The 23,031-nt window shown below is 44.9% G+C and overlaps 1 protein-coding gene across 1 annotated transcript in view; it reads left to right on the forward strand.

Moving 5' to 3' along the window:
• The window catches only part of BRSK1 (BR serine/threonine kinase 1), a 52,220-nt gene extending 34,889 nt beyond the window's left edge, over positions 1-17,331 (forward strand). Inside the window, exons 8-19 of the mRNA XM_020792663.3 lie at positions 883-1,029; positions 1,669-1,700; positions 4,030-4,194; positions 5,542-5,639; positions 7,179-7,329; positions 8,095-8,155; positions 10,434-10,641; positions 11,360-11,408; positions 11,957-12,080; positions 12,814-12,994; positions 14,843-14,932; positions 17,002-17,331. Coding sequence (XP_020648322.1) covers positions 883-1,029; positions 1,669-1,700; positions 4,030-4,194; positions 5,542-5,639; positions 7,179-7,329; positions 8,095-8,155; positions 10,434-10,641; positions 11,360-11,408; positions 11,957-12,080; positions 12,814-12,994; positions 14,843-14,932; positions 17,002-17,186 — 1,491 coding nt within the window. The 3' untranslated portion in view covers positions 17,187-17,331. The remainder of the gene's footprint in view (positions 1-882; positions 1,030-1,668; positions 1,701-4,029; positions 4,195-5,541; positions 5,640-7,178; positions 7,330-8,094; positions 8,156-10,433; positions 10,642-11,359; positions 11,409-11,956; positions 12,081-12,813; positions 12,995-14,842; positions 14,933-17,001) is intronic.
• Positions 17,332-23,031: the final 5,700 nt, after the last annotated feature.

Raw genomic sequence — 23,031 nt, forward strand, 5'->3', positions numbered from 1 at the left:
CCAAGTAGATTAACATCTACAGTGGTGCCTCGCTTAGCGATTGCCTCGTTTAACGATGTATTCGCTTAGCGATGAGGTTTTTGGAGCGATCTTGTGCTCTGTTTAGCGATGTTTCCAATGGGGAAATTTCGCGTAGCGATGTTCGGGACCTTGCTTCGCTTAGCGATGACAGTTTAGGTCCCCCTGTTTCTCTTAGCGATGTCCATTTTCGCTATTTTAAAAGTGTCTTAAAATGTTCAAAAACTATTTAAAATGCTTGGAATCGTTAGTGCACCCTGTAAAACCTTTGCAAACTTAATTTGGCCTTGTTCTGAGTCTTCGTTAATTTTTGGTGAATTCCCCCCCCATTGGAATGCATTGAACTGTAGGTTTGACTTAGCGAAAACGGACCTGTCAAAACCATTGAAATGCATTGAAACCTATTCAATGCATTCCAATGGGGGAATCATGTTTCACTTAGCAATGTTTCCTATGGCGATTTTCGCTTAAGGACGGATTATCCGGTTTTCAATGCATTCCTATGGGAAATAGTGTTTCGCTTAGCGATGTTTTCCCATAGTGATGTGTTTTTTTTGGAACCAATTAACATCGCTAAGCGAGGCACCACTGTACCTTCTTCCTTGATTTAGAAAGTGAAGGGGCAGGTTTCTTCTCCATAGAATTTGTAATAAAACTTGTAGCACAAGCGAAGCAAGCAGAGGAAGGCAGAGGAAGTTGATGGAACTGTCATAGAAAAGACGTGTTCACTCCCATAGTGTGCTCTTTAATGTAAACATCAAAAGGTCTGTGTATGAAATTTCGGACTGGGCCACTGAAGAATGCTGCATTTGAGTGAATCTGATTTTTTTTTCCCCTTGGCTTCTCCCATCCTTTGTTCTGCAGGGAGCTCTACCCTTTGATGATGACAACCTACGGCAGCTGTTGGAGAAAGTCAAGCGGGGGATTTTCCACATGCCCCACTTCATCCCTCCTGACTGCCAGAACCTCTTGCGAGGCATGATCGAGGTGGAACCTGAGAAGCGGCTGAGTGTGAGTCATTCCCTGTCCTTGTGAACAATGAACAAACAGAGGCAGAAATGTGGACATCCAGTGGGAAGGGATGCAGAGCTCCGTGCTTCTTCCAAGCTTCAAATCTTTCTAAGCTGTAGTGCTGTGTGTCTAGGCTTCCTAAAGACATAAACCTGTGTATGAGACACATCATTTCAGGCTGGTGTCGATACAGGAACCATAGGGCATTACTTTTATTTAATTCGTTTAATTTATTTAAAATATTTTAATCTCACCTTTCTCATTAAAAAGGACCCACATGATGGTGGAATAACCCTCCGTACTATCCAACAAATTAACAACCCTTCACACATAGAAAACTAGCACATCAGTGCATTTAAGATAGAATCCCTCTCATTAACATGCTAGATTTCTATTGCAGGGATATATCTCTGCTGTGGAGTATACAGTCATATAGGTTCTCAATACTGCAAGTCAGACACAGGTTTATAATCTCAGTGAAGACCAGACCCTGGATAGGAACAGGTTATTGCTATTGATTGTAATGACAGAAACAAGGGTTGTATGTGGCTGGGGTTTCTTAAGATAAGTGTTTAGACAATTCATGAATGGGAAAAAAGACTAATGTTTTCTCTCTTTTTTTAAATGTGGTGGCTTCAGCTGGAACAGATTCAGAAACACCCATGGTTCTTGTGAGTATCTCCAGAACTTCGAACCTCACCTAATTCACCCAATTCATTTTTCTTTGCCTTCACATTATCAGAGGATGCAAAAGCTATTTTATTGGAGTTCCGCTCCCAGAATCCTCCTTCCAATGTGACTATTTGGGTGAGGATTTCTGGGAGGTGTTGTTCAAACATTTCTCACCTCTGAATTTGCCTTCTGCCATCCCTGGGAGAAACTGGGGAAAGTACATGCAGGGAATGTGCAAGTATAAATATTCTAGAATCACCAAGCTGACTGAGACCCTTCCTTTAGATGAGGGATGGGGAGCCCCTGGCCTATTGGCCAGACATGAACGTTGGGGTACCTCATTCATCCTGCAGAGCCTCATGCTTTGCTATCTCTGATCCGTGTTTGGAGCTAAGAGATAAGGAGCCTCCAGAAATCTAGGAAGCTATTCATAGATTTGAATTCTAGTTTGCAATCTGGGTAGGTGTTACACAAGAGTTTACTACATGATCTAACTGATCTATGTTTTCCATTCTTGGAAGTTGCCGCACTGGTAGTTACATCTGAGTAGACATGCACAGAATTGAGCTGTGCTTTGTGTATGAAACAATGCCCAAATGCTTAAGAATGACTCCCAGCCCTGCATAGTTTATTTTAGCCCAGCCTGGTCTCTTAGCCCTACCTGTTGCTGTAGAAATGTAGTCCCCGAGACCCTTACAAAACCAAAATGTGGTCTCCAAAAGGTTACCTGCTCAGGCTCTAGCTCAGGCTTCCCAACTTTGAGTCCCCAAATGTTCTTGGAATACAACTCACAGAAATCCAGGCCAGCACATCTGGTGGTGAAGGCTTCTGAGAGTTTTAGTCCAAGAACATCTGGGAACCACTGCTACAGATGCATCTCTTTGGTTTTCTCAGCTTTGAAGTTAATAATATGATGTCAAGTCAATTCTGGCAACACTTTCCAGGGTTTTCCATGTAACAAATATTCAGAAGTGGTTTATCATCATGCCCTTCTTCTAGGGAGCACCCTAGGATTATGCAGCTTGCCCAAGGCCACACAGTCTGACTCTTCTCCCAGGAAGCACAGTGGGGAATCGAATTTGTAATTTGTAACCTAGATTACCTAATTTGTAATCTAAGCTAAACTCTGGCTTGAGGTTAAACCTCTCCAATTTAGTACTGTACTCATAGGATCTAAATAATTCAAATTGTACTAACACAAATGAATAGATTTACTTGTCTGGTTAGTCTTACTATAATTAAGTTGTAGTAATACAAAGATATCATACCAACTAAAATCCTCACATAGTATTTCCATTGATCTGCCATTTTTAGTATTGTTTGAGCATAGCTGTTCATTTTTTTAAATCAAATATGCAGAGATAATTGAATGGCAACAAAGTAATTTTTCTAACCTCTGGTGTTCGCTAAAATTAAAAAAAAACAACAACAACTTTGGAGTACATTCTCTCTTACCTTTTCCATGAGGCATACATTGGTATAATGTGAGAGAACTCTTATTCTGTGGGGAGCAGATGTGTTTTACATGGAAGGTCCCTGGTTCAGTTTCTGGGACCTCTAAATACGGAAGAGAAAGTCTTCTCTTTGAATCCACAGGAGAGCAATGAAATGTTTCTGGGTCCATTAAAAAGAGGAAACAAGAATGGGAAAAAAACATAAGTTTAATTTCTAGAAAGACTCAATTCTCCTATACGTAATGGAAGGAATGTCTCTTAATTATAATCATTATCACTACGTAAGTGAGTGCTTTGAACAGTTCTCAACATTTTATAATTGTGTGAGTTTACACATGCTGCGTTGATTTTTAATGGAATTGTTTAAATTAGCCTCTGTTTCTGTTTTCATTATTAGTATTAGAGTACTTCAATTATCTATTGCTCTGCGGGCTTTAATTGATTCACTGCTTGTTTGCTATTTCGTTGCTTTTAAAGAAGAGCAACATAAATATTTTAAATAAGCCAGCAAACAAGTCACCCATAATTTGGGGGAGGGACTTCCCCAACATCTTGCTTTGCATGGCAGTTGTTATTTCTATATGCCTTAAGTCACTTTCATTTTATGGAAACCTTATGGGTTAGTGACATCCCAAAACTATTGTTGTCGACAACCCTACCCAGATCATGCAAACTCGTGGTTGTGGCTTCCTTTTTGAGTGAATCGCTCTTTTATTTGGTCATCCTCTTTTCCTGTTGCCTTCAGTTAAGGTCACACATTATAACATGACAGGTGGCAACTGAATTTTCTATTATCCTTGGCTCTTACATTTCACTACCCTATCATGATAATGGGAATCACTTTCCTTTTACTTTGTTGATCCTTCTCTCCCAGGGGAGGTAAAAATGAACCGGAGCCAGAGCAGCCAATTCCTCGGAAGGTCGCAATCCGACGGATCCAGTCGGTCAGCGAGCTTGATCCTGACGTGCTGGAGAGCATGCACTCACTGGGTTGTTTCCGTGACAAGAACAAGCTGAAGCAAGAGCTGCAGAACGAGGGGTGAGTGCAGAGCGCAAAGGGACAACGACAATCTGTTTCAGTGTTTGCAGTTTGCGATATGGAAATGCACAGTGTACAGCTGGACCCCTGTCTCTGCAGGAGATCTGTCCCTGGATCTACCCGTGAATGCCCGAAGCTGTGGATAGTAGTGAACCCTATATACAACATACAAGGAGGTGGGACAAAGGTCACAAGGGATGTGAGAAACTGAAGATTAATGAAACCATGAATATCAGTCATGCAAGTCCAGGGGTCCAATGTGCAAAATTTGCTTATTAACCAAACATTGGAGAAGGCCCCAATACAGTGGTGCCTCGCTTAATGATGTTAATTGGTTCCCAAAAAAACATTGCTATGGGAAAACATCGCTAAGCGAAACACCATTTCCCAATGGGAATTTTTTCCTCCCCCATTGGAATGCATTGAACTGCAGGTTTGACAGCTGTCAAACCTACAGTTCAATGCATTCCAATGGGGGAGAAAGAAATTCACCAAAAATTAACGAAGAGTCAGAACAAAGCCAAATTAAGTTTGCAAAGGTTTTACAAGGTGCACTAACGATTCCAAGCATTTAAAACAGTTTTTGGACATTTTAAGACACTTTAAAAATAGTGAAAATGGACATCGTTAAGCGAAACAGGGGGACCTAAACTGTCATTGCTAAGCGAGGCAAGGTCCCGAACATCGCTATGCGAAATTTCCCCATAGGGAACATCGCTAAACGGAGCGCAAAATCGCTCCAAAAACCTCATCGCTAAGCAAATACATCGTTAAACGAGGCAATGGCTAAGTGAGGCATCACTGTAATCATAAATGTTCCCACTGCAACATCAAGAATTATACTACTGTGGGAAAACAAGATGGGTCGTAGTTACTATAGCTTGGAAGAGTTGCAGGGACTGCACTGATGGAGGTGCTGGGAGCTGCCATTCAAAAGTAATCCCCCCCCCCAAATCTGGTTCTAATGTGGCCTTCTCTAGCCCGGTGTCCTCCGGGTGAGTTGGCCTGTAACTTCCATCAAGGATGTTGGGAGTTGTGGTTTAACATGTCAAGAGGAGACCAGGCTGGAGAAAGGTGGTGAAAACAGAGGTGTTTCCGCCGCTCCAGAAAACTATGCCTCCCGGAATTCTTTTAAAGACGTTGTAACATGGGTTTGTAGCAGGAAGGATGAAGCAGGGTTTGAGGTGTGTTGACAGTGTGGGTGAAAGGAACAAAATAATCAGGAGGGAGGAGGGGTGGGAATATTTTGGGGGTGGGGAGAGAAAAATCCCCTGCATCCATCCAAGGCAGCAAAGGCCTACCTAGCCCTGACCGTCCTCCACCCATTTGTTCCCTTTTCTATTTCAGAGAGAATCAGGAGAAAATGATCTACTATCTCCTACTAGATCGCAAGGAGAGGTATCCCAGCTGTGAGGATGAGGACTTGCCTCCACGCAACGATGTTGGTGAGAGTGATTGAGAAGGTCGTTCCCATAGAACTTGTTCACTGTTTTCTGGAAAATCCCAGAAAGAGATCAGGAACATGATTCTACTGAAAGGTCCAAAATAGATTTTCAAAACATCCAGGACCTCTTTCATTAACCAAGTCCCCAAGCAAGGAATTCTGGACTGGGTTGGAAGGCAACGGCCAAGTACGTATTTTTCGCTCCATAAGACGCACCTTTCCATAAGACGCATCAATTTTTAGGAGAAGAAAACAGGAAAATATAATCTGTTTTCTTCGCTTCATAAGACGCACAGACTTTCCACCTCCCTGTTTTGTGGGGGAAAAAGTGCGTCTTATGGTGCGAAAAATACAGTACTTTTCTTCCTCTGTGTTCTTCTGGTTTTTTTTCTTCCACTGTAGGGAAAACAGAAAAACCAGGCAGAAAACATAAGCATAGGCCGTTTATCAAGGACGATCCCGTTCCTAGCTAAGGTGCTCGACAGCCTGGAAAAGCTACATTTGCATTGCCAAAACCACAGAGAGGCTTTTTGCCCTTTAAAAACTTCAATGGCGCAAGCTTTCCAAACCTGGATGCCTAGGTTTGGAAAGTGTGTGCCATATGAACTTGTTATATATTTATTATTTTATTTAAAACATTTTAACCCTGCCTTTCTCGTTAAAGAGGATCCAAGGCGTACATCACTGAAAGACAATATTTAAAGCTAAGAACAATGAGTTCAAAAAGGCAGCTTACATCAGTAAAGAACAATATCAAAGTTAAAAACAATAAATATACAAATATTAAAAAAGGAAGAGGTAAATGCCACTCGGAGAAATGGTAAACACAAGCAGTACTAAAAACACAGTCAAAGTAGGAATGACTAACTATCCATGTAAAAATCTCACTTGGGGAGCCAGCAGTTTTCAAAGGGCCATGAGACTCTGTTGTTTTTTTGTTTCTGTTCTTTTGCTGCCATACATTAAGGTGGCTAAATCCTTGAAGATACTGGATTACAATCACCAGAATCCTCAGTTACCATGCTGGCGGGACATTCTGGGAGATGCCATCTCAAAAAAGCAACTTTTCCAGGATTTGAGTCTCATTAAATGGGAGTTGTTCTGGGGATGTCCTGCCATTGCAGTGCATTGCTGCTGTAATGCTGGTGGTGCTTAGAATTGCATATGTCATAGGAGAAGCCCCAGTTTTATTCTCTGGCCCAGTCAGCCTGGGTGTATGTAAGTGAATATTACAGCGTTTTGCCCCTTTTGAGCTACCCAGTGTCATGTAGTGGATAGAGGAACAGACTAGACCTGAGTTCAAATCCCCACTTAGCCATGGCAACTCACTGGGGGAATGGAGCTGATAAAACCATTCCTGAAATATCTCATTTATCTTGAAAGCCCTGTTAGGGTTGCTAGAACTTGATTCTGGTTGGACAGAACGTCACTCACTCACTCACTCACTCACTTGCCCCTTCTTGGTTGCCAAATGGACAGCAGCTCCTGGACCCAAAAAGTAGCCCGACACTCAGTTAGTCTGTGGAATTATTTTTTTCAGATCCTCCAAGGAAGCGAGTTGACTCGCCCATGCTGAATCGACATGGAAAGCGCCGACCTGAGAGGAAATCCATGGAAGTTTTGAGTGTCACAGATGGAGGGTCTCCGGTCCCAGCGCGACGGGCCATAGAAATGGCACAACATAGCCAGAGGTGAATTGACACCTCTCTCTCTCTCTCTCTCTCTCTCTCTCTCTCTCTCTCTCTCTCTCTCTGTGTGTGTGTGTGTGTGTGTTCTGAATCTGACAAGAGGAGGTGCTGCCACCTCTCCATTATGCCTTCCTTCCTCTTGAACAGAACTGCAGGTACTGCCCATGGCAAACACTTTCCTGTTCCCCTGCTCTCTGATTATTGTATTACTCATTTGTTTAATTTCTGTGTCTCCTTTTTCCTATAAAGGGGCACAAGACAGCTCATGATAATTAAAATACAAGTAAAGCTAAAAAGTTACAAATTACATTTTTCTTTACTAAAAACTACAGACTTCCAAGACTTTCTTTGACTGACTGTCTTTAGAACTATTTTATTCCATGCTTCACTTCTACCCATGTGTATGTTTAACATTCAGTACTTCCCCACCTTGCTTTTTTTTTTTTTTTTTGCAGTTATGGGTTACTTGTGGGGGTGGGGATATCAAACAGGCCACCAAAACAGTTTATAAATTTTAAAAAATAGTTTTACATAAGAAAAAATCAAAATGCTGGTGTTATGAACAGTGAAATTAAAAGCATGAATGAAACTTTTAAGTACAGTATTTGATCTGTTTTTTTAATTTTACTGCCCCTGGTGGTTGTACTGGGAATTGCACAGGGGTTTACTTCCTGCCCCCCTGCTGATGATTCTGTGAACTCTATGGTTATCAACCTCCCCACAAAATAAAACTTAACTTCCCAATGTGTCTTTCTGCTTGATAAACAGATCTCGATCTGTGAGTGGTGCCTCCACCGGCTTATCATCCAGTCCCCTCAGCAGCCCCAGGGTGAGTATATGGCATCTAAGAGAGACAACGAAGGGTACAACTGAAATAAACCGTTACATATGGCAGAGACTGAGGGTGTGATCAGACAGCGTCAAAGACACGTGCCTAATTCTAATTGTACCGGAAAGGGTGACTTTAATGGGCGTGACCTCTCTTCCCTTCTGTCTGCTGGGGAATTGCTCCAGGCCAGCCCCCAAAAAGTAGAAGCCCTACAGCTGAACCAGAAAGGTCTAGCTTGAGCAAGAACTGGAGTTGGGCTGGAGCCTATTCCCCATGTGTTGTGTGGTCACCTTGAAACAGATCACATGGAATAGCTCCACAAACAGCCCAGACTGGAATCTATTTCTCTGTGTGATCACACCCTGAGGGACAGCTGTGGGTGGTGATGGCGGGAGGTGAAGCGGGTATTTGCATGAGAGAAGGATGGGCTGGTTTCTGAAGGGGTTGGGGTTGGGAAAACAGACCCACAGATCCAGCAGCCTCATCTACATCCCATCCTGCACTTAGTTCAAGCTTTTGCGGGGAAGGCAGAAAGGCCGGCATAGATTGTTCCCAAGAGAGTGTCGTGCCTTTCGCATTTGCATGGAGGACAGGCAGAAAACTGATGAGCTTCGCAGCTCGCCCACCCCCACCCCGGCCCCTCCACCCCATTATTGCATTTCCATGGCAGGGGAAAGGCAAGCCTGTTGAATTGCTGGCCGTTGGCATTGCATTCAAAGGCACCTGGACTCTGTCAGTGAAAAAAATGAAACACACAGGAAAGTTGTAAACGGGGATACATGTCTGGGCCCTTGGGTTAAGTGATGTAGAAAGTGTGAGAGCGATGTCTAAAGAGCAAGAGGCAAGACCAGAGTTTAGGAACAGGGGTGGGAAATGCCCGTCCCACTGGCTGGCTGCGTTTGATCTCCGGGGTTGTTTTTGTGACCTCTTCGGCCCCATTTTCTGCTCCTGGCAGAATAGGGCTGTCACCGTTTATTGAACAGCGAAAGAAAATAAAAAGAGAGAAAACTTTGTTGCTTTCCTTCTCTCCTGGAAGAGAAGGAGAGGCTGTGCCCTGTTGACTGAGGCATGGGGAATATATAGCTCAGGAGGATATTGTGATAAGTACCTCTACCCTAGAGAGCCACATTAGTTCTTGCTGCATTTAAGCACTGGGAATGGCGGCAGCAGCTGGACAGTGGTGATAATGTTCTTGCTGGGGGTGGGGGTCCAGTGTAGTCCCCCGTTTCCAAGAATTGGCTCATCTCCAGCCTCAGTTGTTTTGGGAACAGACGTCTGTCATGAGACTGGGCAGAAGCACAGTTAGATCCGGCTAGTTTCAAATCGAGAGCGGAAATCATAGTTTGTAGCAGTGGAAGACAAAGGGCCAAAGGAAGACAGATATAGCTGAGCATTTGATAGGCCAGGGTGTGTTTGATGCTTTAAAAAAAGAAAAGATGATGATAGCAACACTGGCGTGAAGGGTCTGTGAGAGGTGCTTGGAATGCTTCAGCATCCTCCAGCCGATGGCCCACCTCATAGCTGTTTCCCATTCAGTGTGTCTTTGGATTAGGGCCGTGGTGGGAATGAAAGATCCCTTTGGCAATCCACCCTCCTGTGCCAGTCAACAAAACCTTAAGCTTTTTAAGGAGCTGCTGAATGTCTTGCTTAGCACAGCTGGAGTCGGAGGTGACAGGGCACAAAGCCTGTGATTGAGCAGAACATTGGAAAAGGAACCTATTGGCGCTTAGACTTGTGGGCAGAGATTTTCTGGACCAGGATAGGGCGCAGAAGGAGGAAAGTGAGGAGATGCAGGACAGACTAGGGGGTGGAAGGAAAACAAGTTTGAAGATCCGCAGGCATTCATTGAAGAGTTGAGGGGGCAGTTTCGCCATGGGGCAGGCTTATCCCTACAACGGTGGATGATGTCCCAGCTGCAGTCGGGCAAAGTCAAATTCTGGGCCATGGAGTGAGACGCTCTTTGGGGCCAGACGGTGGGACTGTCACCTGCCATTACTCACCCCCATCTCACGGCTCTCCCCTCCTCACCTTTCTCTTCCCCCCCACTTCTCCCCATACCCAGAGCCCCATCTTCAGCTTCTCTCTCCCATCACCTCCCCCGGCCCCAGCGAAGACTCAGACGCTTCCAGCCAAGGGCAGCCCGGCAGGGGAGCGGGCCCTGCAGAGCCGATGCTCCGCCCCTTTCCCCCTGCCCCCCAACTCTCCGCCCCCTCACCCGCCTTCCTCTCCCCGTTGCTTCTTCCCCTCTACTAAACCCCCACCCAAATCTGTGCTGCAGGTCACTCCCCACCCCTCCCCTCGGGGAAGCCCCCTCCCCACTCCGCTCGGCACCCCTGTGCACACGCCCAAAGAGAGCCCCAGCGGCACTCCTGGTGGAACGCCACCGAGCAGCCCTGGCGTGGCTGGCGTGGCCTGGAAAACCCGCCTGAACTCCATCAAGAACAGCTTCCTCGGCTCCCCACGCTTTCATCGCCGGAAACTGCAAGGTAAGCATGCGACGGGGCTCCCAGTTCTGGGGAGCCACATTTGTGTGTGTGGGTGTATGTGTGTGAAAGCTGTAAGCTAGGGGTGGAGAAGGAACGAACGCAGAGATGCTGGTCAAATGCAGTGTTTTCAACCTTGGGTAACCCAATGGTTCTTGGACTGCAGTTCCCATAAGTCACCCAGCCTCCTGAATGACAGCCGTGAGGAAAGACAGGGAAGGGGGCTCTGTTGACTTCATGGTGCGTGGCACCACCCGACAGTTCAGTCCCAGCAGAGCCCCAGTGGAAAAGAAAGCCTGGGAAATGGAGGGGTTATGTCCCTTTTGTCTCTCCAACCTTCACCCCAACCTTTTCCCGCTGCTCGGTGGCTACCTTCTTACTCATGAGTAAACCTTGCTCTGTATGGGCCTGTAGCATGGAAGGAGAGGACCCATAGCACAATCTGCAGTATGAAGGATCACTCAGGTGGGAGTTAAAATAGATCACACTTTTAAGAACTTTTTAAGAATGGACCAGAGCAGACCAAATTTCCCAGAGATGGTTGAGAATGAATCTGGGACTTTTGGCCTAGAAAGTCCATGGCCTCCCTAAAGCAAAGGTGCAACATTTTTATGAACTTCTCCATTATCATCCGGTAGCAGCCTGTCTTTGGAGGGTAGGAGGGATGGGGGGGGGTCAAGCTTGTTCCCTGTTCTACATTTTAGATTTCCTTCTCTTGCAGTTCCCACACCAGAGGAAATGTCCAGTCTTACTCCAGAGTCATCCCCTGAGTAAGTATCAGGAGAGCGTGGTTCCAAAAGAGAGAATTCTGCCATTGTCCTTCACCTACTTAAAAAACAAACAAAACAAAAAAACAAAAACAATTGCCTTTTCAGATAATAAACGTGTGGTGGTTATTATGGAGACTCCAATATCTCTTTGACCACATCAGCAATTGTGCCTGTCACAAATATTTGTATTGCAATTGTGCAATATGGCTGCACAACCGCAATACAGGATTTGGGAGTCCCAGAATCCCCAGGGGGATTTTTTAAAAAATCAATTGTTAGGAGACCATTTTCTGTTCCTTATTGAATGCTTTCTGCCTTTTTACTTTTTGGATTCTGTAAATACAGGGTTTTTTAACTAATTTGATTATATCTTAGTGCTTTCTATGCCAATAAAAGTTTTTATTGCTAGTAGTAGTAGTATTTCCAGACCTGTACCTGTTAGATAGTTCTGGTGATAACTCTGAAAATAAGCAACGCGCAACCACTCTTCTCCACCATGTCTCCTTGCAAAGTATCACAATCTCACTGATCTCTTTTCTTTCTCTCAGGCTAGCCAAGAAATCCTGGTTTGGGAATTTTATCAACCTAGACAAAGAGGAACAAATCTTTGTAGTCATCAAAGATAAGCCCCTGAGTTCTATCAAGGCTGATATTGTACACGCCTTCCTCTCGGTGAGTGCCAGTGGGGCAGAAGAGTATGTGTTTGGGAAGGTTGGGAGAGATGGTGAGGAATGGTATAAAGAAGGTTAGTAGGATCAGGCCTACTGTGTGCTAAAGATCAGAGCTTGGGAAACGTTGCATTTTTAAGATTACAACTCTCTGAATCCTCCAGCCAGCATGGCTGCTAAGAGTTGTTGTCCTAAAGCTTATGTTGCCAAGCTCTGCTGAAGATACAGTGGTGCCTTGCTAGACAGTTACCCCGCATGACCGTTTTTTTTGCTAGACATTGACTTTTTGCAATCGCTAAAGTGATTCGCAAAATAGTGATTCCTATGGGGGAATTTTGCTGGACAATGTTTGGTCCCTGCTTCGCAAACCAATTTTCGCTAGACGATTTTGACAACTCCCTCTGTGCTCGCAAAACGGGTGTTTTCGGGACCTAAGCTTCGCAAGACAGCTATTTAAACAGCTGATTGGCAGTTCGCAAAGCGGCTTTCCTATGGCCGATCTTCATTAGACAATGACAATTCTTCCCCATTGGAACGCATTAAACAGGTTTCAATGCATTCCAATAGGGAAATGCTTTTCGCTAGACAATGATTTCGCTAAACAGCAATTTCAAATGGAACGGATTATCATCGTCTAGTGAGGCACCACTGTAGTAGTGTTTGGGGAGATGGAAGGGAGATCCCTTCCATCGAATGCCCTGTGAGTTGACTTCTCCTGCCTACCTTCACCTCCGTAGATCCCCAGCCTGAGTCACAGTGTTGTTTCCCAAACAAGCTTCCGGGCCGAATATAAGTCGTCAGGTGGCCCTTCCGTCTTCCAGAAACCCGTCAAGTTCCAAGTTGACATCAGCTACTCCGAGGGTGGGGAGGCGCACAAGGACAGCGGGATCTACTCGGTCACCTTCACCCTCATCTCAGGTGGGTGCCCTGGAATCCTCCCACCGATTGGCCTTTGGGATTCATAAACTTGTTCGGACAGAAAGACCAAATGGCCTGCCGGCCTCCTTGAGACGTTCTGCACAGTGTGCCTGTTTTCCCTTCACACTGTGAGCGAATGCAGCCATGGCTACTAGTCTAGGCTAGGTGATAAAGCAAGTGGAAATATAGCTCCTGGGTTTTCGTTAACAGAGATTCCTTGGGAATAGTGTTTCATTGGTTTGGGGTTTGTTTTTAAGAAATCCCCAGCCATCAAGATTACAGAGACCTGCTGTATCCTTTATGAACCTACCTTTCCCTGAAGAATTGCTGTTAAGCCCATTTAAGTCTGTGACATCGAGATGGCCGTAGCGTACGAGACCCTAGATCTCGAAGAAAGGAACAAATATCACTTATACCGAGAGATACTGTTTCAAAATCAGCTGTTGCAAAATAAATCAAAACGGGTTTCTAGCCATTCTTGTCAGCAAATGGCTGTTATATTGGGCCCAGTAACTTGCCTCTCTACCTGCATGTTTGAATCTGCTAACCCTACCTTCAGGACAAAGCTGAAAACTGTTTTTTGGAATCCCTTCATCATGGATCCTAGAGGTTGACAACAGAAATAACACTTCATTGTGGTGAAATCTAGAAATATATTTGTACGAAAAGCCTTGTTCCTTGCCCTTGGAGGGAAAGAACACGCTTATTATACGTACTGTGGTCTAATGATGAATTAGGCCATAATGGGCAAGAGGCCATTCTCCCATGTGATGCCCACTGGGGAGAGTGGTTTCTCCATTGAGATCAGCCAGCCTCCTAGTGTGAGGGTGTTTCTGTTGTCAGTGAAAGTCTTGCTTGTCCACTCAAGTGTTTTCCTGACCATTAACCTTGTCAGTTGCCCTCGCTCGTTTCCTTGGCGTGTGTCAGTGGCTCCCAACCTGTGTGCCACAGTGCCCTGGGATACTGCCAAACCCAGCCAGGGGCCCCGCGGAGTCCTCTCACCCTTGGCTGCCACCTCCCTCTTCCTCTACTTGGCCAACGGGTCTCCCTGCATGCTGGCTGGGATGGTGCCTATCGCCCTGCCAGGTGCAGACCTCTGGGTGAGCTGCGCCCCCCTCCCTGGATGCCTGCCTGCACGGGGGGGGGGGGAGAGGCAGAAGCCGTTGTGCCCTTTTTGCATTGGGGAGACTCCAAGATGGGTCAAGGGAGCCACGAGTGGGAAAACTTTGGGAACTACTGAAAGATTTTACTGTTCCATCAAGGTGTCATATCACTGCTCCTAAGACTACAGCAGCCTCGTCAATGAGCCCACCAGACTTAAAAAGCCAACTGGTAAATACAAACGGAAAAATGGAGAGGATAGCTAAGTGAATTAGGGTTCTGGCTGCAGAGGCAAAGATTGGAAGTTCATTTCCCCACTGGACACCCCAGAAGAGCCAGCCTGCGTGGCCTTAGGCAAGCTGCATAGTCCCAAGATGCCCCGAGAAGAAGGGAATGGTAAACCACTTCTCAGTATTCTCTACCTGAAAAGGGTCACCATAAATCAGAATTGATTTGATGGCACACAAATATTATATTTATGTGCTGCGTGCAGAGACATGCTCCCTCCTCAGTTAGCCAGCTTCATTATTCCATGCATTCTCCTACGTGCAGTTCCTACTTCCTTATGTCTGCTGGGATAGGACATGTAAGACTAGATATCAGCAGCTGGCTGGCTTGGTTATACACGCAAATACAAAGTTATATAGGTAGGGCCCTAACAATATCCCCCTCCATCCCATCTTCTGGGATCCATCTCTGGACATCCAATTTCCTTCCTGATCTGTATGTTCACATGTGCCTGCTTAGGTCCCAGCCGCCGGTTTAAGCGGGTTGTGGAAACGATTCAGGCGCAATTGCTCAGCACACATGACCAGCCGTCTGTGCAAGCCCTCGCAGGTAAGCATAGCTCTATATCCTCTCTTATCCAGTACATATACTGTTTTTTTCCATGTATAAGATGCCCCCATGTATAAGATGTCCCCACTTTTCTAACCCAAAATTTCTTTCTTTGCAAGAAAGTGGAGGGGGAAAGCAATTCCTGCTTTCCCCGTACATTTTGTTGCAAACATTTTGCAATGACAATGTAAGAGGAAAGCAGGATAGTTTCCCCTCTCATTTTCTTTGCAAAACGTGGAGGGGGAAAGCTGCTTTTTGCAACTAAAATGTAGGGGAAAAGTAGGAATCGCTTTCCCTCTCCATTTTCTTTGCAAAATGTGGAGGGGGAAAGCAGGGATCAAAGCACTTGGATCCCAACCCTCTCCTTCCATGTATAAAACGACCCTCAATTTTTCCTTGAATTATTTTCGGAAAAAGTGTCATTTTATACTCGGAAAAATACAGTACTTTGCTAGGAGCTGTCTCTCCCTGTTTTTCTAAGAGCCACTCTAACAGATCCCCCTCCACCTCGTTTCATCAAAGGCATTCTAATTGGTGAATCTTTTCCTCTTCTTTTATAAGAGGGACTCAAACTGCAACCCTGCTCAATTTTCTCACCCCATTCAATGATAACTGCTCAGATTTACCTTAGGGCTTGGGAAAGGGAGAAGAAGCTTTTTTAAAGAGGCTTTTCCCCCCTGCACCTTCCAGAATCCCCTTATTTTCTGTCACTACATAATATAAATAGCTTAATTTGGGTGGGGAGCTGAATAAATCCCTGCAAGTCCTACCCATGGGTATTAGCTAGCTGGGTTATTCTGGACCTCCTGCTGTGGAGTTGGGGAGAGCTACCACTTTGCTTCTGCATTTCCCAGGGACATTTGCGAGCAAAATAATACCAGACTGGACAAATCTTGTTTTCTTCTCTAGCAGGACCCATACGTGTCTGTCTGTCCTAGAGCTTGTAACAGTCATCTTTGGGGGCTACAACTCCCAAGGTTTCTCAGCCAGTATGGTCATGCTAGCTGGAGGAACCTGGGAATTGTAGATCAAGAAGTAATCAGTCCAACCCCTGCTTTAATTCAAGAAATGAATTAACATCCCCTTGTTTATAAGACACACATGCCTTTTCTAAACTCAAAATTAAGTAAACTTAGCTTTGAGGATTCAGCCTCCGGCTCAGAATGGTTGACATTTTGAGTCCATGTTGAATCTGAGCCTACAGTCTTCACCTCCAATGAGGTGTGTTCCAATTGGTTTCTTCAGCATCAGCTGATGTCAGTTCCACGAGGCTCCTGACTGAAGGAAGCCTATTTACAGAGGCAAGGTATGCGCCGTTTTGTTCTCTCCTCAGCTGCCTCAGCTTACTTCCATGTAAAAGATGCCTCTCAATTTTTAGTGTAATGATTTCAGGAAAAAGTCACGTCTTATGCACGGAAAAATACAATATATATCTAATGCTATTGGACATGTGTGTTTGTGTGTGCATACATGTGCTCATATGTGTGCTTACTGTAAGAAGTTAACCAGGATATCTCTGGCATATTATATCTTGAATGGTTGTTCCTATGAAACAGAGAGAAGAGCAGCGCTTGGGAAATTTGGAAGTTTGGATTAGAGCAAAGGTCTCCAAACTTTTCACAGTGAGGGCCACATAATATATTTTCCATATTTTCAAGGGCTGAAGGAGTGTGCATGTGCACACGTATGCATTCATGCACGCACTCGCACCCGCCCACCTGCACTCCTGCACACATGGGCCAGATAAAAAGGCAAGGCAGGCCGGATGTTGCCCGTGGGCCGTACTTTGGAGATTCCTGGATTGGAACATGGAAAAATGACTTTCTGGAATTACATTTCCCAGAATTCACCAGCCATAATTAGTTCAGATTAGAGATGGGCATGAACCGCTGGTCTGGCAGTCAGTGGAAGAAGTGTTCCACGATTTGGCATCCCACCCCCTTCAGCGAGTGCCCACTCAGAAGCAATATCATGGCTTCCCTGCCCTGCCTGCTTTGGGCACGGCCTCTGAGCGGACACCTGCCAGAAGGGACAAGGCACCTAACATGTGAATTCCTTTCCATCTTCAGATGAGAAGAATGGGCAGCAACCCCGTTTGCCAGGCACCCCCACCCGCAGTTGCCAACCGTCTCGGCGCTCTGAATCCGACGTCTCGTCTGAACACCATCGACGTGGCTCCAAGGACAAGAAGCTTGTCTCATCCAATGGGACTCAAGTCCAACAACCGCCACCCCCGTCCCCACAGCAGCCATGACGTCTGGGGCAGCGGGGCAGCGCCGGAACAGCCGGGGGAGGGGGGGAGCCGCCAAAAGAAGCCAACTCCACCCCCCTGGAAAGAGTGAGAGAGCTGCCCCCCAGGAGGACAGAAGCAGTCAGCGAACCCTACGGATGGGTAAAGACCCCACCAAGAGACGCCAAGGGGCAGGGCAAGAGGGTGGGGACCTGATGCTACTTTCACAACCCCCATGTCGCCCCAGGGCGGAAAGTTGCCATCTTGGGAGCAGCCCATATGGTGAACTTGTAAATAGTTAACAACGACAAACAGCAGCAGCAGCAGCAACAACAACAAAACCCCAGAAAACACAACAACTCCATGAAAGAACAGAAGGGGGCGGGGGGAGGGAAAGAACATAAAATGGAAACAGAAACAAAAGAAAAGTTGGTGGACTGAAAAAAAAAAAGAAAGGAAGAAAACAAACTGGAGGAGGAGGAGGAGCAGAAGCCGGGCAGGAGCCGGTGATTGTTGGGGATTTAAGTCTGATTCATTTCCAGGGGAGGGGAGTATGCCTTTATTTATGTGAGCCCATTTCACAGCATCCCTCCTGCTTTCGGTTTGTTCCATGCCACAAGATACACTCTTCTTCCTGGTTTTTCTTTTTGTGGTCTGTAAGGTACCCACCTATTTACAGTATCACAGCAACATTAGCTAAAATTGTGAGACAGAGCTGGTCAAATCATTCCTTGTGACAGAAGAGAAATGAAAGCATTTCCATTCCCCTTCTCTTTCTTCTTTTTAAAAATTTCCTGCTTTGAGAAACTAACGTTTGTTTTTTTTGTTTTGTTTTGTTTTTGTTTTGAAAGCCTAACCGGTTCAGGTCAAAGTTTAAAATATTTACTAGAACTCTAGAGAAATACTTTATTTAAAATTGAAAAGTTTGCAAATTTAAATCCATTAAATTCAAGACAATCCAAAGATGGATATAAAAATGGAAATTTAGATGAATATATTGGAATACAAATTATGTTGTGATTATATAAAAGCCGTTTCCTGAAAGCTGACATTTTGCAGATTAAAAGAGAATATGCCGCAAAAAAACAAAGCAGAAGATAATTATTAACTGTAAAACCAAAGCTGAAATATAATTTTTGAAATTTGCAAACGGCTGGCCCAAGAATAGTTAACATTAAATATGACAAATCATAGGGTTTGCAAGGCAGTTACAACATAGTGAAGTTATATGCAGTTTTAATTCCTACCCAGCCTGTGTTCTCAATGATGTAGATTTTCATTATTCCAATTAAATGCAATTAGGGCACATACAGGCCCGCTTTTAAAGTCTCATTTATGAAAGTTCACAGAATGGCATTGCTAGAGGTGTCAAGAGTTCTTTTTTAAAAAAATTACTCCTGTCAGAACACTCAAAGCAGGGTGCCAGTGGCCATGCTAGCTGGAGTATTCTTGGACTTCTACTTTTAAAAAAAAAGTGTGATCTTCCATTTTGTAATAATAGTACAGTGGTGCCTCGCAAGACAAGGTTAATGCGTTCCGCAAAAATCGCTGTCAAGCGATTTCGTCGTTAAGCGAAACGCGGTTTTCCATTGAAATGCATTGAAACCCTGATAATCCATTCCAGTGGGAATGGATTGCCATCGTAAAGCGAAAATCACCATAGGAAACATTGTTAAGCAAAACGCGTTTCCCAAGCGAACACATCCGTCTAAGGAAACAGCGACCATTCAAACGCCCGTTTAGCGAAGCGAACCCGAGCTGTCAAAACCATTGCAAAGCGAAACACAGGGACCCGAAAATTAACCATCTTGCGAGGCAAGGTCCCGACCATCGTAGAGCGGAAATAGCCCATAGGAAACATCGTTAAATGGAGCGCAAGATCGCTCCGGAAAACTAATCGTTAAGCGAATTCGTGGTTAAATGAAGCAATTGTCTACCGAGGCACCACCGAAATAATAACCACGTACTGTCAATTCAGTTATGATTTATGGCCACCGTTTTCAGGGTTTTCTAGGTAGAGAGTACTCAGAAGTAGTTTTACCATTCCCTTCTTCTGGGATCACCCGGGACTCTGCAGCTTGCCCAAGACCACGTAGGCTGGCTGTACTCACGGGAGGCACTGGAGGGAATCAAACTCCCAACCTCTTGCTCTGCAGCCAGATACCTAAACCACTGGGCTTTCCAGCCACCACACTCCATTTCGTAACTCTACTTGTTTTGTCATCATTCCTTTCCATATTTTTAATGACCACATAAAACCCATTAAGGAGAGAGATGGGATAGCTGCAAAGCACTTGGAGCCCTCGGCTTGGAAACACAGCTGAAAAAGGAAAATGCAGAACAAATAAAATTAAGTACTTCATTCACACAGTGGAACAAGTCTGGAATTTGCTATCTGAAGATATAATGATGGCATCTTTTTTAAAAAAAAGGATTGGATAAGATCCTGGAGGATGGCATTTTTCAATGGCAGCTGCTTATGGCAGAATCACAGAATAATTAAGTTGGAAGGGGCTTGCCTATAATAAGGCCATCGAGTCCAACGTCCTGCTCAGTGCAGGAATCCAAATCAAAGCAGATCTGGCAGAGGGTTGTCCAATTATCTCTTGAATGCCTCCAGAGCTGGAGCTAATTGGTTCAATTGTTGTACTGCTCTAACAGTTAAGAAGTTTTTCCTGATATTTAAGCCTAAATCTGCCTTCCTGTAACTTGAGCCCATTATTACATGTCCTGCATTCACATGGTCAATACATATTCCTCCAGTCGCATCTCGATTGTATATTAATTGCTAGGGGCCATGAACAGAATGGTGCTGTTGCACTCCTGTTGTGCCGGTGAGCGTCCCAAGGGCCATTTTTGACCATTGCGGAAAAGGAATGCTGGATTAAATAGACCTTTGCCCTGATCCCCCCCTCCCAGCTATTCTTTCCTTCTTAAACATCCTTAAAGTTAAACTTACGCAATAGCACATTCTAGATATACGAATCATGCTTCAAGGAATTTAAGGACTCCTGTACAGACAATACAGTATGAGAACCAATCTATGTCTGCAGAAAATGGTAAAATGCTGCGGGGGGTGGCAGACAAGGAAATCCCAATTAATAGCACTCCCTTGTCCATTGGATTATTTCCTTCTGATGGTTTCAATACCCACAAATTTATAGATTTTTCCCCACATTTTGGAGGTGATTATACAGCGGGGTCTTGACTTAAGAATGGCTTGAGTTAAGAACATTTTGACTTAAGAACCGCTCTCATAGGAAAATATTGACTTGACTTACATACTTAGATTTGAGTTAAGAACTGAAAAAAAAAACACGTGGGAGGCAGGGAAAGTGCAAAATTTGAACTTTCATTTAACTGTTGGCCAGTGAAAAGGGTGTCTGTCTGCTTTCTTACTCCTCCCAGCGTTTAGAGAGTGGATTGGGAGTCTTCAGACTGCCTGGTACTGCCTGGACTGTATTTTCCCTGCCTTCCCTGAACCTTTCTTGACCTAAGAAAAAAAGAAACAAAATATCCCCCTCTAGTGGTCGAAGACAGAATAGCAGCTTCCCATTAATTTCTATGGACGGAAAAGAGCAGATACGGATCAAATGGTTTTCAATGCATTCCTATGGGAAATGCAGATTTGACCTGAGAACTTTTTGACTTGAGAACCGCCTTCCAATACGGATTAAGTTCTCAAGTCAAGACCCCACTGTATATATATATGGACATGGAAGTGTGTATGTCACTAGTTCAGTCAACACTATATAGTGTTGAACTACTGACATGCATACTTCCATGTCCATAAGTTAAAAATTTCATGGCTTCCCAAAGTACTGACTAGGAAAAGAACAAAATCAGCTATAAAACGGGTTGCGCCTGTCCACAGTGAAGGCAAATCATTGTTCTATGTGGGGAATGAAAACAAAAGAATTTGTTTTGAAAGGGAAAAATGGAATATTTTAGTAATACGCCAGCTGACAGCCAAGAGGCACTCCCGAGAAGGGTTAGGCTGAAACTGCCCTCCCCTCTAGCCAGAAGGGCTACAAGTTCAGCATCCAAAACCTTTAGCAAACTTTTAAAGGACTCCCGTTTACTTGTGGATAATGATCTTTTAAGTTCTAACTGGCTCTGTCTCATGTAATTTTAGCAGCCCTGTCAGAAGGGCGACAGGGAGTACAGTACACAGCTCATCTCTCCCTTCCCGAGTCCCTACTCCTAATTTCCCTATGGCGCTGAACCCACATGCACAAGGCAGCCTGGATACATGTGTGTGCGCGTTCATGTGTATGTATGTATGTGTGTATTGGAGATGGAGAAGAATCACTCAGCTATGTACTGTGGTCTCGACCGAAGAGCCTTCGAGACATCGGGCCAAATGTGGACAACATCAGAAGCACAGATCTGGGTGCAAGATTTTTTTTTTTCAGATCATGTGTGGCATTCACAGGTAAAAGTAGCAGGGAGTGGGGAGGAGAGCGCAGGTAGGACCCGGGAGTAGCAGCAAACTTGAAGACCAACGGGCCTCAACAAATCTGGGGTTGGAGTCCAGCTTTTGACCATACAAGTGGGAAACTCGAGTAGAATGTATCTCTGTGTGGTGGGAAACGATCCTCCTTCTCTCCCATTTTTCCTCCTTCCCTGTCCTGCTTTGGGTGACTCTTCTCTCTCAGATTGGGAGGGGGTGGCACAGGATGTGGGCGATGGCGCATGCAGGCGTGCACATGAACAGGAGATGAACTGTATGTAACCTCCCCCACCACCACCATATTGTCCCCTATTCTGGCCTTGTGTCTGTCTATCCCCTCTCCTTTTTTGTGAATCCAGCCTTATCATGCACACGCACACACCATGGCCCAATCTCCTCCCTGCCCCTCCATCTGACTGTCCAGTTCCTCTTATGTCATGTCATCTTTGGGGTCTAATTATTGCTCAGAAAAAAAAAATACAAAATACAATCACTCAAATGTTCCCTTGCTGCAGAGTTTTACCAAGTGTCATTTCTACTCAACTGTTTGTGTTTGTGTATGGTGGCTGGGTTGTTCACTTCCATCTGGCAGGTAGGTGTCAGGGTGACGGTAGAATGAGTGGCTCAGGGTGGCACCATCACAGGACCTATGGGGCCCTGCTTTCGAGAGTATATCTGCACATCTTAGAAGGGTGCCTGCATGAAGTTATTTATGAACAAATGTGGGTGTGCTGGGTGTGTAAAAGAGACACGTTTGCACTATTATTTCTGCAAGGAGTCTGTGAATGGGTTCAAGACTTTGTGGGTATGTAAGAGAACGGCTGGCACTTCACGTGAATCAAAGTAGTTACAATGAATAAAAATGAATGGCTGCAAGATGGAAGGGGGTGGTAGGTAAATGAAGGTAAGTTTCTGTGTGACAGTGAAGGGATACTGTATAGGCATGCTAAGAAGTTGATAGGTAGTACTGAGTTTATATGAACTTGCCTGCAAGTAATGGAAAGCTTGCCAAGCTTCTTGTTTGCGTTCCAGAATCCTCGAACCAGCAAGATCCCTGGATTCTGGGAGCCAGAGTGCAAAAAAGTAACTTTTCCAAACCCTGTCCTTGCCTTGGTACAGAGTCAGCTTCACTATAGCTCATTCTTGCAGTGTTCTGATAACATCCAGCATGGAGTGAAGAAAGGGCTTTGGTGCATGTTTGTGAAAAGGGTCCCAAGGAAGGGCAATGCCAACATGTGAAGGAATATAGAAAGCAACCACCAGGAAGAGTTTCAAGGGAAGAACTGAGCCACAAAGAACGCTGAGCATTCCATATATGTAGAAATAAAATCTGTGAGAATAAGGAGGTCTACACATGGGAAGTCTTGGCAGAGCTTCAGTCCTGTGCTGTGCCTGGCGTGCGTTATTAAAACATTT

This window comes from Pogona vitticeps, chromosome 6, assembly GCF_051106095.1.
Source record: "Pogona vitticeps strain Pit_001003342236 chromosome 6, PviZW2.1, whole genome shotgun sequence".
Lineage (NCBI taxonomy): Eukaryota > Metazoa > Chordata > Lepidosauria > Squamata > Agamidae > Pogona > Pogona vitticeps.